The sequence below is a fragment of the Cyanistes caeruleus genome, chromosome 9 (assembly GCF_971803275.1).
Source record: "Cyanistes caeruleus chromosome 9, bCyaCae1.hap1.1, whole genome shotgun sequence".
NCBI classification, from domain to species: domain Eukaryota; kingdom Metazoa; phylum Chordata; class Aves; order Passeriformes; family Paridae; genus Cyanistes; species Cyanistes caeruleus.
This window is the reverse complement of record NC_141709.1, coordinates 13,956,670-13,973,325: the sequence shown is the minus strand read 5'-3', so window position 1 is coordinate 13,973,325 and position 16,656 is coordinate 13,956,670. Positions and strand designations below refer to the sequence as shown.

General features: G+C 40.8%; 1 protein-coding gene across 8 annotated transcripts in view; it reads left to right on the top strand.

The window, feature by feature from the left end:
* NTNG1 (netrin G1) overlaps positions 1-16,656 on the top strand; it is a 154,246-nt gene that overhangs the window by 63,175 nt on the left and 74,415 nt on the right. For all 8 annotated transcript variants that reach the window (XM_086901739.1, XM_086901736.1, XM_086901735.1 and 5 more), the window contains exon 3: positions 2,928-3,568. In XM_086901739.1, the coding sequence (XP_086757865.1) occupies positions 2,928-3,568 (641 nt within the window). The remainder of the gene's footprint in view (positions 1-2,927; positions 3,569-16,656) is intronic.

Here is a 16,656-nt window from a genome sequence, read left to right as displayed (position 1 = left end):
TATTTTATTGGCTTATAAGCAGCTTAGATTATTTTTTTTCTCCTAATTTTCTTTTTCAAGCACTTGAACTCCACACAGGTTATTTTGGTGTCATCAAATCATTCACCTCTTAAAAGAGAATTCTGTGCCATAAAATTTAAAGAATAATTCCGTTTACTGGTGAGGATATGCCTGAAGCTTTTACTAGGATTCTCATTTGCAGTGATGTCCTTGCCCTGGTGTTTCAGTGGCAATCTGTGGCACCACTGTTACCACTGGTAAGAGTTTCAGGTGCAGGACAGGACAGCACTGTGATTCTGACCTATTCCTCACAATACTCTGCCAGTAATTGGCATAGTCTCATCTTTCCCTCAAAAGCTCTGTGCTACATAGTTGTAGGCTGCATTTCTGTTGCAAGCTAGGGCTACCAGCTTTCAATGTCATACTGGATTCACATCAATTTGTGGGGTGTTTTTAGAGCCCCTCTCCCAGTCATTCTCTGATTCTGTTGGCATCTAAGCTTTGGCTAAAGAGCAAAAGATTAAAGGCAAAGGGAGTAAAATAATTCAGCTAATATAGAGAGAGAAACCCTACATCCCATACAACCTGGGTTAGCTGCTGGAAGTCATAAAACATGTTTCCTCCAGCATCCAGGGACTAACGGATCAGAGTGGCTTTAGTTTTTAGCACAAAGAATCACAACAGACTCAGCGGTTGCTTGTGGAGCAGGAAACTAAAGCCATCCCTCAGCATCCCTCCCTTAATGCACCTGTCTGGCTACATGGGAGCATTTATTTCCTGGGTTCTGATACCTGTGACTGCCCAGTGGAGTTGCTTTTGCCAAAATAGAAGCATAAAGCATATAGGTTAGAGGTACAAAGATATAAGTGACCAGATTTTTCTGCACAACCTCAGGTGTGATTTATGCCACCTGAGCATCTTCTGATAAACTGATATTTACATATAGCCAAAGGGTCCAGAACCTTACAGGTTTCACAATATGTATATTTTCCCTGAGGAAAACAGGCCTGTGTAAGTTAGCAAATTCTGGCATCTGTATCTGATATATTAAATGGAACTTAAATATTAAAAAATTCTGTGTTTTCTCTCTTCTGCTTGAAACTTACTTTTAATTTTCACTGTTTTATTCAAAAGGAAGGCAGAGAAATAGCAACCATGAGCTTGAAATCAGAGCTGTAACAGATTATAGACAATATTTTGCAGAGTCTTTCCAGTTACAGCTGCGTGCTTTGAAGCTGTTGGTGTAACAAGCAGCATGCTGGTTTTCAAATAACCCTTTTTGTTGTCTTGTAGTGTTTTTCTTCCCCTAACTTCCAGTCCCAGTGTATTGTTGTCAGTTTTAACATTCAGCTGTATTAACAAGAAGGACAGAGAAAGAAAATAGTATTTTCCAGCCCAGGTAAGAGGAAGTTGCCAGTGGGGAGGTCAAAGTGAGTGCAGAAGTTCTTTTGCTTGTGTTTCATGGGACTATATCAAGGAGCAGAGCGGTGGCCAAGGTGGAAAGTCACGTTTGAAACCTGTTTTCCACACTGGATAGCATTGAGTCGCTTCATTGCCTTCAGGCTTTGAGATGGAGAGAAGTATAACTGCAGTTATAAGAAAATAAAAGGTTGATCATCGTGCCAGGGCTTGTTCTCTTCTCAGGGCAGGTGTAGGGAACTCTGATTAATGACAATAACAGCTACATTAATGACCTCATCCAGCTCTGCTAGGTATAGGCATGTGCATATTTTTCCCCAGCAGTGCTGACTATCAGTGAATAGAGGCTTCCTCCACAATCCCAGTGTCAGGCAGAGGGAAGGATACAGAGCAGCAGTTGCTCTCTGGAACAAACACAGAATGAACAAGTAGCAAAATACTAATGTACTGTTGAAAGCTGAAATTAGATATATGTGATTCAGTGCAGCCTACAGGGTCTGATATCTTGGCAACTATGCTGCAAGATATCCCCAATCTGCAGACAAAATAGCCTTTGTGAAGAAGCAGAAGATTGTAGTGTGAAAGTTAATGCATCAAAAGACCAGAAAGAGAATAATTCACTTTCACCTTGCTTCAGAGGACAAGCAGCAGTAAAAGCTGTGCACTGTTGGCAAGCTTTTTTTGTTGCTGTTTTTAACTCAACCCTCAGTTCAGAGCTCCAGCCACCTCGGCAGTGTTCCAGCTGGAGCCACTGACATCTCCCACCTAATCAAGTGCTGGATTATCTTGTCCTGATAAATTGAACCTGGTGCCTCATGAAAAGTCTTTTCTGAAGTACTTGGGTACCCTGTAATAAGATGGCAGATACCTGAATCAAGCCCTGGAGCTGACAGAACACTGTTTTTCTAATGGCTTTTGGTTGCAAGTGTAAGTGTTTTAAGGCAAGGCAGTGTTGAGCTGGGAGCACAAGTTAAGCATGATAAATTTCCCACCTGGGTGAAAGGAAACTTGAAAGTGTACTGAGTACTGGCTCATACTGAGTATACAAAGGCTGCACTGCTAGCAAAATACACTTGTCCTAAAAATTAGTTCTCCTTTGGGCAGAGCTCTGAGGAACATGCTTGTTTCAAAAAGAAATTCTCTTTGACTGCTGCATATTTCCAAGAGTTGGAGTTACTGAGCTATTAGAGACTTGCATACTGTTCTTAGTCTTCTGTGACTCAATCCCTGGTCCAAGCTGTTCAGGGTAAATAAGCTTTTTTTTTCTTTAATATATACTTAGAAAATTGTTTCTATTACAGAAGCAAGGGTGCTCTCCTATGTTGCGTTTGTACATTTACTTTAACAGGTAAAACAGCCAGGATGAATCTCATTAAGATAAAGTTATTATTTGCAGGCATTTGTGTTTTCTTGGCTTCCCTCCTGGAGAAAAGCAGTCCTCAGTCAAGAAACACGTGTCACACTCACCTCTGTGGTGCCCCTTGTAACACTGCTTTGCTCTTTTCCAGGGGAATCCCTACATGTGCAATAATGAATGTGATGCGAGTACCCAGGAGCTGGCTCATCCTCCAGAACTGATGTTCGATCTGGAAGGAAGACACCCCTCCACGTTTTGGCAGTCCACAACTTGGAAGGACTATCCGAAGCCTCTTCATGTTAATATTACACTCTCCTGGAACAAAACCATTGAGCTTACAGATAACATAGTTATCACCTTTGAATCTGGCCGTCCAGACCAAATGATCCTGGAGAAGTCACTCGACTATGGACGAACTTGGCAGCCCTATCAGTACTATGCCACAGACTGCTTAGATGCTTTTCACATGGATCCAAAATCAGTGAGGGATTTATCACAGCACACAGTCCTAGAAATCATTTGCACAGAGGAATACTCTACCGGGTACATGACAAATAGTAAAATAATCCACTTTGAAATCAAAGACAGATTTGCTTTTTTTGCTGGACCTCGGCTTCATAACATGGCTTCTCTTTATGGCCAGCTTGACACCACCAAGAAGTTAAGAGATTTCTTTACCATCACAGATCTGAGGATAAGACTGCTTAGGCCAGCAACTGGTGAAATATATGTAGATGAGCAACACCTGGCACGCTACTTTTATGCAATTTCAGACATAAGGGTATATGGAAGGTAAGAGAATATATAACTTTAGAAACAGGCATGTGTGTTTAATTTGAGAAGGTATTCAAAACTGTTTATTTCCCCAAACAAGATGATATTTTCTGCCAAAGTTCCTTGGAAATCTGGCTCAGCTGAAGGCCATTGCTCTCATACCAGAAGTTTCTGACTCAGTGGCACCAGGTCTGGGTGTTCGCTGGCATTCGCCTTGGATCCTGAGCCCTGGCTCTCACAGGCAGGATGGCATTGTTCATGTGTTGGCTCAGGAATTCACCCTTGCAGTGGGACACTTTCTTCTCTTAGGCAGTCACTCATCTAGTGGCAGTTAAATAAAAACAGAGATTCTGTTTTATCATTTGACCTTTCCAGGCCTCTAATGTGAGTTGTGATTGATACAGCAGCCCTTGCACAAACCCTTCCCACTAAGTCTGGCTGTGAACAAGGAAAGCAGTGAAGATTAGAGTCCATGCCTTGTACTTTAATTAGCTCTGAAATGCAGAGAAGCTGAATTAAAATGGAAAAAACCCAAGTGTTTTAGATAGACTGATTTGAATATAACAAAGATGATTATTCAGCTGGGTTCAAGACAAATGGTTCCCTCTAGGGCAAGCTGTGACTGGTATCAAGTGCTGTAGTCCTAAAAATAATAACTGCAGTGACATTCCTATCAGGAAATTTTCTTCCCAGCTCAAACTAGCAATTGACTGAATGCCCTCAAGCAGGAGGGTGATCCCTTTGTATGGGGCTTGGATGCCAAATTGTTTAGAAGAAATAAATGGGATCACCTCAATTAGCAATTCACTCTCCAGTCTAATATACCTTTTCTTCCTCCTCTGTTTTTCCTATAAGGGTTTAAGACTTCCTTTTTAAAAAACTTCTTTTATTTTTCTTTGAGAGATCTAACTATGAAAACAAACAGAAAAGCTAATCTATCTTGGAAGGCCAGGGACTTTCTTTGCAGACTCAGAGCTGAGTGAAAAAAATAGCGACAGTGATTATATAAAACAATGCTGGCAATATTTTTGTCATTCCTGTAGCGAAAATCAAATCATCAAAATACATTTCTTAGGTCTGAAGATTTACCATGCAGTTACAGTCTTCTGAGTCCACACAAACAGTATATCCATACATACAGAATTCCTAGTCCAACATTTGAAAATCTAAAATAGATGTTGCTGTTTTAAGAATTCTTCTTGCAGTGCTCATTAGTTACTTTGTAAATTATTTTTCAGAAGTCTCCTGGGAGGGCTAAGTGGATCATGAACAGCTTAAGATACTGTTTGAAAGAGTTTGGTAAAATTAGACTCCATATAAAAAAAATAACACCTATTTAATGTGCATATTTTTTCCACTGGGCTCCACACAGGTTAGCTCTACTGAGGGATCGTATCACAGCTCAGGATTTGTGGGTCTTTAGGCTTCAGGAAAAGCCTGTTCCTCATCTGAAAACCCATTTGGAGCTTAGTCTGACTTCAATTAGATTATCATTACATTATCAAAGAAAGCATCTGAAGGATTAAAAAAGAGTGCATTGCATGCAAATTAGAAACAGAAACCTTGTAAGCACATCTGGGGTTCACCAATCTTGTGAAAAATTATCTACAGAAATGAAGCGTGACTGTACAGAGAATTTATCTGATGCTGATGCTTGTTGTCTAAATTCTGCAGTAATTGGACATGTGCTTTAAAAGAAGTATCTGATGTGTAATAGTACCTCACTAGATTAGATTCATGTGAATTATTATCACTTTTCTGCTAATGAGAAGAACAGCTCTTTTGGGATTTGGTGCCATTTCCTTCAATATCTAGCGAGCCTTCCTTGTTAAAGTCTTTAGGGCTTGCTTGCTGCTCAGTAGCTGTGGGGCTGCAGTACACAGCAGGTTGTTTAGTGGCACCAATTGCAATAAGCCCCATTACCTAGTTTTTGGTATTTTTTGTCTCTTCCAGAAACATTATGGCCTCTCCCCACTGAAATCTCCTAATCAACATTCCCAGCATGTGCCCTGGCATGCCCTGAGCACAGGGAACCAGTGGAGGGAAGCAAGGGTTACAGGGGCAGTTGTGCCACTGTTCCCAGTTCAGCTGAGCTTTCCAGCTCTTGCTCCTTAATTTAAAATGCTAACTGAAAATTGTTACAAAATTATTTTGTTTTGCTACCAAAATTCATATTCTGGGCTTTGAGACCCAGCTACTTATATAAATTTGGTAAAACTAGACTAGATTATTCCATGAAGACAGGACACAAAGGGAGGTTTACTAAGGAGCTTGACATGTAGTGGATGAGGGATGCTGGCAGATACACTTTAAAGCTAGTCCATTTTCTGAAAAACATAACCTGTAGGTCAAGTATAGTTAGAAAACACCAAAGCTCATAATAGCACATTTCTAAAGGCAGCATAAAATGTAATTTGTTTCTCACTCTGTTTTAAACATCAACGACAGTGAAAAGCATCTATCTTAAAGCCACTATGTTAAATATACAGGATACTGTCTGGGGTGGTTAATACTTCACAATGAATTATAGGTAGGAGATTTGCCCACTAAATATAGGTTTGTTTTGTCATTGCTTTGCATTTTGGTGTGAAATAAGCCTGATGTATGTTGCATTAGAGATGAAAATCTGTGTACTCTCAATGAATGCCTTTCCTCCTCTATTACCACCAGTTTAGTCTTCTTCAATTTACCAGTTCCATTGTGTATTTATTAAGGTGATGAAAAAAAGGAAACGTGGCTGTTAGCAATTTCAGCAACCCCATTGTGCTCACATTATTCAAGAAACCTAATAATCCACATGAACTAATTCTGACTTACTGATGGCCTGCTTCACTAAATCAGGGTGATTTTTTCTAGTGAATAATGGACGATGCAGTGTGCCAGTACCTTAATTAAAGAGAGCCTCTCTTATTCTTGATCTTATTTTAATTTACAGGGTAATACTACAATAATATCACTAATGGAAGGTACATTAAAGGGCATAAAGTAGCATTAGCTGTATTAAATTATGGCACTTGTGTTAATTAACTGCTGAAGCAAGATGGTCCTAACAGCTAGAAAGGTCGACTAATGCATAAATAAAATCTTCTGGGATGAGAAGCTAAGAAAGAGCAGACATTTCCCCCTGGTCTGGCCTTGCTGCAGAGGATCAGAGGGTGTCCTGTGCCGCAGCCTCAGGAAGGTTTCTTTCACTGTGCTGCCTGCAGAGGTGGCCTGACCTGTCTGCAGGCTCTGCCTGTCTTCAATTCCACATGAAGGACAGTCCTGGCAGTAAGCAGTGAGGTACAGCTCCCAGGTTTAAACTTAGTGTTGTAGGAGAAGTTCAGTAAAATGCTGATAATAATTCCTTTGAAGTCAAGCTAAAGGTTCCTAGCAGATTTTGGATCCAACTGCTGAAGGTTTAACCATGTTAATTTTGAAGCATTTTTGCTCAAACTGTTATATTGTCAGTGACATGTGCATTTATACACTGTAAATTAACTGTAATTCAGCATGCTTGTAAAAACCATGGTCCCAGTGGGTAACAGAATGACTGGCTGGGTGAAACAAAGGCTCTTATTGCTTTTGAATGATTAGGTTTTGATCTAAGAGCCACCAGTTTCTTTCTGACACCAGAATATCCAGTCTCTGCACAATGTTATTAAGCCCTTTGGAATTTATTTTTATACTCTTCTCTCCTTGAAGCTTCTGTATTTAAGCCCCAGGGTTTTCTGACGGTGTCTCAGCTGCGGTTGCAGTTCCAGCTGCAATAGAAACCTCTAAATCACAGTACACAAATGAAAAGTAACCTCAGTTTTAACAGTTCCTCACTCTCACATTATCTATTCTAAATTTAAATCCATCTCAGCATCTGAATAAATTATCTGAAGGAAAATATATTTGCTACTTAAGGGTTGGGGCTTTTTAGTCTTCTCAGTCAGCCTGCCCCTCCTGCCAGCTGTGAGCCTGATCTGCTCCTGAGGCTGTCGTGGATTTGGGGTGGTGAGGGCCCTTGCCCTGAGTGGGAGCTCACCCTGCAGCTTCAGGCAGGCAGTTCCACCAGGCAGGCTGGGCTGTACTGGGTCCCATCCTCTGGCTCATTCTGCAGATGCAGATGTGGGTGGATTAACTGGAGTAAATCGCTGTGTTACTCTGTCATACACTTGGCAACACTATATGATAATGTCCCTCTGTAATGTACCCAAAAGCAGAACTTTGCCCTAGGGCAGTGGTATTGTATAGAAATTCTGTACTTTTGTTTATAATGGAAAATGTTTTCATTGACATGCAGCTCAAAATGAGACCACCAATATTAAGACATGTAGGCTTCAAGCTTTTAAGGAGATGACTGAATACCTAGCAGTTTCTCTGATTAAATTATAAACTCATTAGAGAACAGGAAAGAAAAAGAAATGTGTATTTAAGAGCATGTCAATTGATCAGTAAGTCCCAAGTGCAGTTTTTGCACTTTTGCATTTTAATATATCTACTGTAATATGTCACTAAGGAAAATGGTCCTTCATTTTCTGTAAGCAAATCTAGGTTCATCAGGAGCTGAAATAATTAAATGGCCATGGTGTTTGTTCACACGTGAGCAGTCTCCAGGGGTTTACTCAGTACAGGTGTCCTGGGTGAGTTTTACTCCTGCCTGTGTTTGGATAATACTGATTTCCAGCCTCCATCCTGATAACACAAGTCCTGTCCATCAGCTCAGTGCAGCCTCAGTTGCAGTGGCTGGAAGGGGAGCAGAGTAGAGGAGTCTGAATGCTGTCTAGGACTCTCATTCTGCTATGTGCTTTTGAATCAGTGGGTTTAAATCACCAGGTTTCACTCTCTGCCTTTGCTCACTAGCATCTGGTCATCTTTTCTTTTTTGCAAGATATCAAGTATTTCCATACTGATCTTCCCCAGCTGTCTTTCAAGGAAGCTCAGTATCGTGCAGGATCAGGGTTTTTGAGGAGAAGCATCAAGCCTTTTTGTAGTATAATTCATTTTGCCATTGAATATTAAAGGAATAGAGATAAAAATCCTGATGAAAGAAATGAGGATTTTTCTTTCTGTATTGCTTTGTACGCTGGAAAGCAATCCAAAGAGCCTTTCTGAATAAATTCAGTGACTCCAATAGCTTGCAGAAACTTTCTTCCTTTAAGCTTTCAAATTGAAAAGAGTGAAATTTAAAGCAAACACTGAAATAAGCTTAAGGATCTCCTGTATCACATATACAAATGACTCCTGGCACAGGGATGTCCTTCTGGTTGAAGTTGGAGTGGTACAACATATTATCACATAAAAGTTAAAAAATTTCCAACTATTTCACAAGTAACAGGAACACCATATTTTAGGTGTGGGTTGGTTTGGGGGTTTTTTAAGTTTACATCCTGATCCTTTCCATGGGTACTAGTGTGGTGGTATTGCCTGCCATTAGTTTTGTTCATGTCAGTACCTGATTGCATCTGCTTAGGAGCTGATATTTCCTGGACACTTCTCATTGTGTGAAGTGCCTCAGAAAGTAGTACCTGAACCCAAAATATCCATGTGCTTTCTCTTGACATAGGTGATGTTTCTCTCTCTCTCTCTGCTAATTTTTTTTTTCTGTTGTTGGTGGTGGTTTTTTTCTTTCACCCATCATTCAGCTGTGATCTGGGGAACTATCTCAAACTAAGAGAGTTAACTCCACTACCTTTCCTCTAATTTCCCTTTAAAATGGTGCCATAGTACAATTCTGTATCACCTCTGTATCACTCCCTATATGTTAAAAGTTAAGTATTGAAGCAAGAGACCAGTCCTGATACTAGCTTCAGGTGGCATCCTATAAATCAGGAGTAATTTGAGTGAAGTTACCCTTTTTAACCCATTGAGTTTCAAATGCATGTAAGAGGAATGAGAGAAAACAAGTGATGAAAAGGAAGAGAAGACAGAAGGAAAAAAAGGGAAAAAAAATGGAAGAAGGGAAGACGGAAGTCAGATGCCTATCCCAGCTTCTATTTAAAAAAAAAAATGACAAAATACCCACACCTCTCAGTCTGTTCATCCTGTCTCATGTCTGTATGATACAGCTGATGTAAAGCAGCCAGTTCTGTTCAGTCCAGTGTTACAGTCACACCTACTCAGAAACTAGAAAGTGAATTAGTAAAGGTCAAGGTTTAATGGTATCATCCTGTGGGGTCTGCAAGACCCTTCTTACCATTCCCTCTGGAGTCCACCTCTGGGATTTTTGTGCCTCAGCAGCAATAGTGACCCATGCACAAAGGGAATCAGTCATCACAGTCCCTATTTGATCACAGCAGGCTGTAGTGAAAAATCCTCAGTAAAACATGGGTGAAGCGTATTGTTAACTGGGCTGAACTACAGGGTAATTTTTCAACACTGCTGTAATTCTGTTCCCATAGATTATCATCTGGTTCATGGAAAAGTAAGGAAAGAGCTACAGAAACAAATGGCAATGCTGCAATTTTAGCAGGCAGCAGTAGGGTCAGGGAAAAGGAGACGAGGTGTTACACTGCAGGTCGTATTCCCAGGAGAAAGTCTGGCTGCTGACGCATTCAGGAAAGCGTAGTGCTGGCTGCAGCCCTTTGCAGGAGAATGGGCTGTGTCCCGCAAGATGTGCGGAATACGGTGGAAATGAAAGGATGCTGAGTAGCAAGAGGTGTCTCAATGACACTAGGAGAGAGCAGGAACTGCTGAACTTCTTGACATACTGCCACTCCTGAATGAGACCACCTGTGATTTCTGCAGCATACTGAGTCCTTGGAGCCTTAGAGTCACTCTGTCAACAGTACCTGGTTGCTCACACAACATTTCATCCAGACTTGCATGCTGGAAATGCTGCTATACTCTGGAGTAACCCAGCTGTACTTCACTAACAATTATTTTGACATATCTGGGGTGGTGGCACCACTTTGAAATAAGCTAAAAAGTGAACAAAAACCATTTCAGAATAAGGCAGATAATCTATAGCTTCATACAATAGGTTATGTCTGATCAGGCCTTAGGACGTACCAAGGATAGTGCAATACACGGTTCATACACCTGCCCACATGCTAGCTGTGCAGGGCAGGTTTCTATAATCACACTCTTCCTGTGAACCTATCTTCTGACTCTGATGTTCATGTTAATGTCATTAGTCACCTGCTTCTTCCTTGCAAACTCCCTTGAAAACCTCGTGATTGTTTTCATTTTCTCCCTTAAATCCATTTCTGTCTTTATGATAGCTCTGAGTGCCTTTTCTCTCTGCCAGGCAACATTCCTACTTCCACCCTTTCCAGATGTTGTCCTGCAATATGAGCCAATATCTGATATATTAAGATTTATAAAGTACTTTGAAATACACTTAAGAAGGATTGGTAGAGAAGCATAATGGATTGTTATGATCTGTCCTCTGTGCGCCATCATTCATAAAATAGGCATGTAAGGGAGTGCTGGAGGAAATGTTAATGATGCCAGTACCGTCCCAATGGTAAAGTGACATGATGGTTCACATTTAACTGCCACCAGTATTTCTGTTACACCACACATTACACCTATTAACAACCAAGAAGAATAAATTTTATTACAATAAGGATATATACCTTGAGATACGCATCTTCACATTCAACTAATTAGTTACCACCGACTGTTTTTACTTTGCTCTGTGACATGTGGTATATAAATCATTACAATATGTTAAATGAAAATGGTTGGTAATAGGGTAACCATCTGCTCACTGTTGGAAAGTTAGCAGAGCAATATAGTAAGCTGTACTTCTAGTAACGATGCTAAACTCACATCCCTGAAATACCAAATATCTAAAAACAGCTGCCTCCACTAATGCCAACATTGCTAATGCGTCTCTTACCCTTTTCATTTCCAGAAGTAAACCACATATTGCAGGAGGTAATTTTGTTCTTCAGCTTGAACTTGATTTCAAGGCTAGAGCCTGTAACAGCAATGTGAACCACCGTATTGCAGAGCCCGATGTTTTCCTTGTATTGTGTTGACTGCTTCTGAACAGCCAATAAATAATCAGGCTGCACACTTTTCTCAGGACATCTTTTCATCCACAAATATAATTAAACCCCCTTCCTCCCCTAACCCCAGCTGCCAGGCCCTTTTTCAGGGATGACATTATTTTGTAAGTGATAGATAGGTGGCACATTGCTGTCTGGTAACGCATTACGCTGGAGCCCATCAGAGGGTGCCTGCCATCTAATAACCTCCCATGCCCTATGAGCATTAGAGATCACCACTGCAAACAGGGATCAATTATTTTGCCACAGACATCTATTATCAGGGGCTGTCACATACCTTCGTAATGAGGTTTCCTGGATACCGAAGCAACAAAGTAATGCGTTGGGAAATGAGCAGTGGGACACGAGTGAAGGACTGCCTGCCAAAGTTGAGGCTGTGCCTTCAAGCCAGAGCAGCTCCTTCACTCCTTACCCATTCAGTCATCTGCTGGTCAGGGTCACTATCACGGTGCTGACGTGCTGGCTGCCCCATCAGTAATATATTGCACTATCACCTGTCAGAGAGATTAATATATTCCTGTATTGAATTCCCAAGATGTGGCTCTCAGCATTAAAGAAGCGGAGGAATTAATTTGGCTTCCACTGTCTGAATGGAAAAGAAGTTTGTGATTTCATCAAAGTCAGATGCTAGTCAGATGCTGCTGTGGCTTGCTCAGGCCACGTTGGGAGCGAGGACTGGTGTTTGTTCAGGAGGTTACATCTGGCATGGCAGTGTCTGATTTAAGACTGTGCTTCCAGGGAAGCACCTGCAGGGGAAGAGGCTGCAGGAGAGCTCATTAGCCTGGCAGTTTCTCAGTCCCAGAATGAATTACAGAATAAGATGTGTGGTCTACAGGGTCTCAAAAAGCTGTGGCATTGTTTAGGTGTGCTATCCCGCAAAGCTTTCCGAGTTTAAAATGTTACAAAAGAGACTTTTTGCGCTAACACGTTTTCCTTTGTTACCTTGCAAGAAAAGAAGCGTGGGCTAAAGGCTGCACCTGTTTGGTGAGTCCATTTTGATTCACAGTGAACACTTGCCTGTTTCAAAATGGGGTGTCTGCACTTTAAAGTTATTGGGAGCATTTATAGACAGGGATATTGTGATGAGCAGCACTTCATAATACCTCAAAGGCATGGTGCCTGAGCTGGGAATTTGATAAGCTGAGATCCTGAATTGGATTCCAGCAATGGTCACAAGTTTTAGGAAGCTCTCATTTGAAATTGCAAGCAGAGAAAGAACAGGATTCTTTCTCTTTAATTACATTAGTTTTATTGAAGTGAAGCATTGCTTCAGTTCCCAGAACACTTTATATATATTTTAATGCAAGTTACCAGATACAGAATGGTTGCAGGACTGTTTATTGTTTCTGACTTTTATATGTGGTAAAACAGATTTCACTTACTTTCCCCTTTAACTCTCTTGTGCAGTAAGGATCTTTAGATGTTGGGATGGTGTTGACTGAAATTGTCATAAGCATAGTAATTTAACTTCTTTGATATGGTAATGGTTCTGTAGTGCTTTGGTTTAGTCCTGTTCAGAAAAGCCAATCCTGCACTGGAGTCCAGGAAATTCTGGCAGCCTTTTGTGCAGGAGAGGAAACATGAAATTCATTCCTTTAGTAGCTGATCTTTTTCATTAGCCTTTTAGATTTTTCTCATATTTATTGAACTGTGGTCTGTTTCTTCCCTAAGATAGGACCAGAGCTGTTGATTTTACCATGTAAGCACAACGAAGAAATGACTTGGAAAAGTTTTTTTAGGGTTTTTTCTCCCAAAAAATTACCATTTCTGACCAGCAGTTAGAGCACAGCAGGTCCCACAACCCTCTGCTCCCTTGGGGGAGCGGAGACAGCGGGAAGAGGGAGCAGCAATGGCAGCTGGGGCAGGGAACAGAGCTGCAGTGTGACACGGCATCTGTTTTGTCAGTGACACACTTTGGGAAACGCTCCTTCCCTCATCCTGCACCCTGCACACCTCCAGCTGCTCCTTTCTCACCATCTTTGATTCTCTTTTCCATGATGTGATCATCACTCCTCCAGTCAAAGTGCATGGGCAGTCACTGCCTGTGTTGCTCAAAGGAGTGGAAACCTTCAGGAGGAACATCTCCCTTTACAATAAAAAAGTAAAGCTATTATACTTTGTCAATGCAGAAAATTGTTGATCATTTAAGAAGCTTCATTAAAGATCCTGTGTTTATGGAGACAAGCCTTCCTTCCTTTTAATGCCCCTGAAATAATTCTTCCAGCAGGACAGCAAAACAGCAAGGGGCCAGTTACATTTTTATTCACTTGTGTCCCATAGGAGCTGCAGTCTGCCAGCAAGGGCAGCTCCTTGCCCTCTGCAACAAAGAAGAATTAAAAGATAGGAAGATGTGGTTTGAGAATGGTGGGTTACAGTTAGTAATGAGCTAGAGATCAAACAATGTGAACGTCATTAGCTGCTAATACTCTGCTACTGAAAATGTTTAATCCAGAAGCTAGATGGGAGGGGGGTTGGGGCAGGGGTGAATAAAGGGCTTCGTCCTCCTTTTCCATTTTATTTGTTCTAATGTTTTATTCCTGAATGGTGAAGGGGGAGTGGAGAAAAAGTTGGATGAAATAAAAAGTAAAATTAAAAAGAGTATTTCATTTCCCCTCTAGTGTACATGTCTTGAAAGAAAGTTCCAGCAGTGTAGAACCCTTACACACCCAAAGCAGTTTGTATCCTTTTACCTTCTCATCAGGTAGGTCAGTTAGACACTGCAGGAGTAACCCTCAGTGTGGTGATTCTTTCCAACAGTAAATCCTTCCAGGTGGATGACAGCAACAGCCTCCATTCTGACATGGACAAATAGCTCATGCTTTAGACTTGATGCCTTAAAATACATATCCGAACTTTTTGTTTTTAAAGGTACCAAATCACTATATTGAGAGAGCAGATCCTGAAATACCTCATCTTTCCAATGACTTTCCAATGGCTACATTTGGAGACTAATGGTGACTTTGTGGTCTATATGTTGGTTTGTTTGTTTGTCTGCTAGTGCTTCATAAAATATAGATGCTTTAAATAGGAGAGATGCGAGACAGCGATACCACAGGAATGACAAAGGGTTGTGTGTTCTGATTCCAAAGGATATACTTTTAATGTTCCCTGGTTTCCTCACTGTACAGTCATACCCATGGTTTGACTAACAAATGCACAAGAAGTGTGTGGCTGACATTCAGCCTGCTTGTGAATTGTGGAGAGGAGATACATATGCTCTAAAGGCTTCATCCAAAGAGCATCCCTTGATGCATCACTCACAGATTTTTAGAGACATTTGGCATTTAAAATTAAATTATGTAACAGTGGTTGAGTGCTGACTCTTGGAAAAAATTGGAGATTTTGGGAATTTCGACTGTGTTTTATTATACCAGGGCTTTTGAAAAATCTCTTGTGCATATTAGGACCACAAAAAAAGAGCTTATTGGCACTGAAAAAGATTCAGCAATTTAAAATGGGCTGAGTGTATGTTGTAACAGGAGGAAGACCTTTTGGACAGTTGTGCAAATATTGCTGCAATGCAAACACAGTTAATTCAACATAAAGTCCAATCTCAGTGTCCTGTACGCAGAGCTTCCCCCTAACTCCTAACAAATAAAATGTATACCTTTGATATCATCATAAACTTGGCACATTTAAAAAAAGCCAAAAAAAAAGCAGTTTAAAAACTCAGCTACTATAACTACATTATTCAAGCAAGAAAAAAGGAAGAATTGCCCTGAGGTGTAGGGGAGAGCAGGGCACTTGTTCTGCCTCGCAGCCACAGGAGCAGGGGCTGGTTAGACTGAGAGGGGCAGCTGTTTAGTGCTTGCATCTCAAGAGAAACCTGGTACAGACTAAGACTTTTTTCTGTAGAGTTCTTTACCTTCACAGGTAGGTCAGCATCTGAAAACCCAGGGAATATTATGAAGGGGTAAAACTGAGTCAAAATACAGGAGTGATTTGCATAGGGAAAAGGAAAAAAGTAATAAAAATATTCTATTCTCAAAAAAAACCCAAAAAAACCAAGCTACATTCAACTTCTGTTAGAAGAACAGATGCCAGAAGCTTGTTCCCTTTGTGATATGATTATATGGCCACTAAGTCATTTGGCTCAGTCAATCTGCTATATATCATGATAAATCTGTGTATATCAGAAAATCTACAAGTGCTGCCCTTTTTCTCTCCTGGTGTTTTTTCACCCAGTTTCCAAGCAGAGACTTGCTTTAACAAGATCTGGGGACACTTCTGAGTCCTGTGTAATGCTCTCCCCTCCTAGCTTGTGTAGGTCAACAGGAGGAAATGCTGAGCAGGCATGAGAATAGATGAGGAACGACAATAAACAGCAGTGGTGGGAAAGGAGGTCATGACTGCTGTGGGCACCATCCTAAATCCCAGTGAGCTGTCTCCCTCCTTCTCCTCTGCAGCCCTCATTGTCTGAGACAGAGAACACAGCTATAAACACATCAGACACAAACAATAATTCCTTCATCCCCAGAAGTATTACTTACAAAAATATTCTCTAATGAAGTGGACATTATATTTTTCTTCTTGATGTTTTTATTTGCCTAATTCAAGGAGCTTCTGCTAATTATGCCCAAATTCATTAAAGATAAAGCTCTGTGTCATGCAAGCATTTTTAGAAGGATTCTGTCAGGGTACCATGTCTCTTCCTACTCACCAGGTCTACAGGTCCTCTTCTTATTTTCAGTGGATGGTAACTCTCTGTCAGTGTGCAAAAAACACTCAATTCATTTTGAGCAGCACACTTGTGCCCTGAGGAATGCTTTAGTGCAAGGAAGCTCTTGTTCACCATCTGACTCTCTGTGCCCCAAAATGGATCCTGTCCTATCTTGCTAGATCTATTCCTGGTAATAACCTGCTGCTTGAGAAACAAATACTGCTAGACCTCCCTGTATTAAGGACTTTTGGGTCTGGTTTTTTTTCAAATATAACCTCTTTCTTTACCTGCATCAATTAGTTCTCTATTATTTTTCATAGAGCTATTTATTTTATATATGCATACATTTTACTTCCAGATTAGCTCAGTCTTTGAGAAACAGAAACAGCTTGTGTATTTTCCAGTGGAGTTTAAGGCTAAGGAAGACTGCTGACATTTCTGGGAAAACTGAAAAGTTTGCA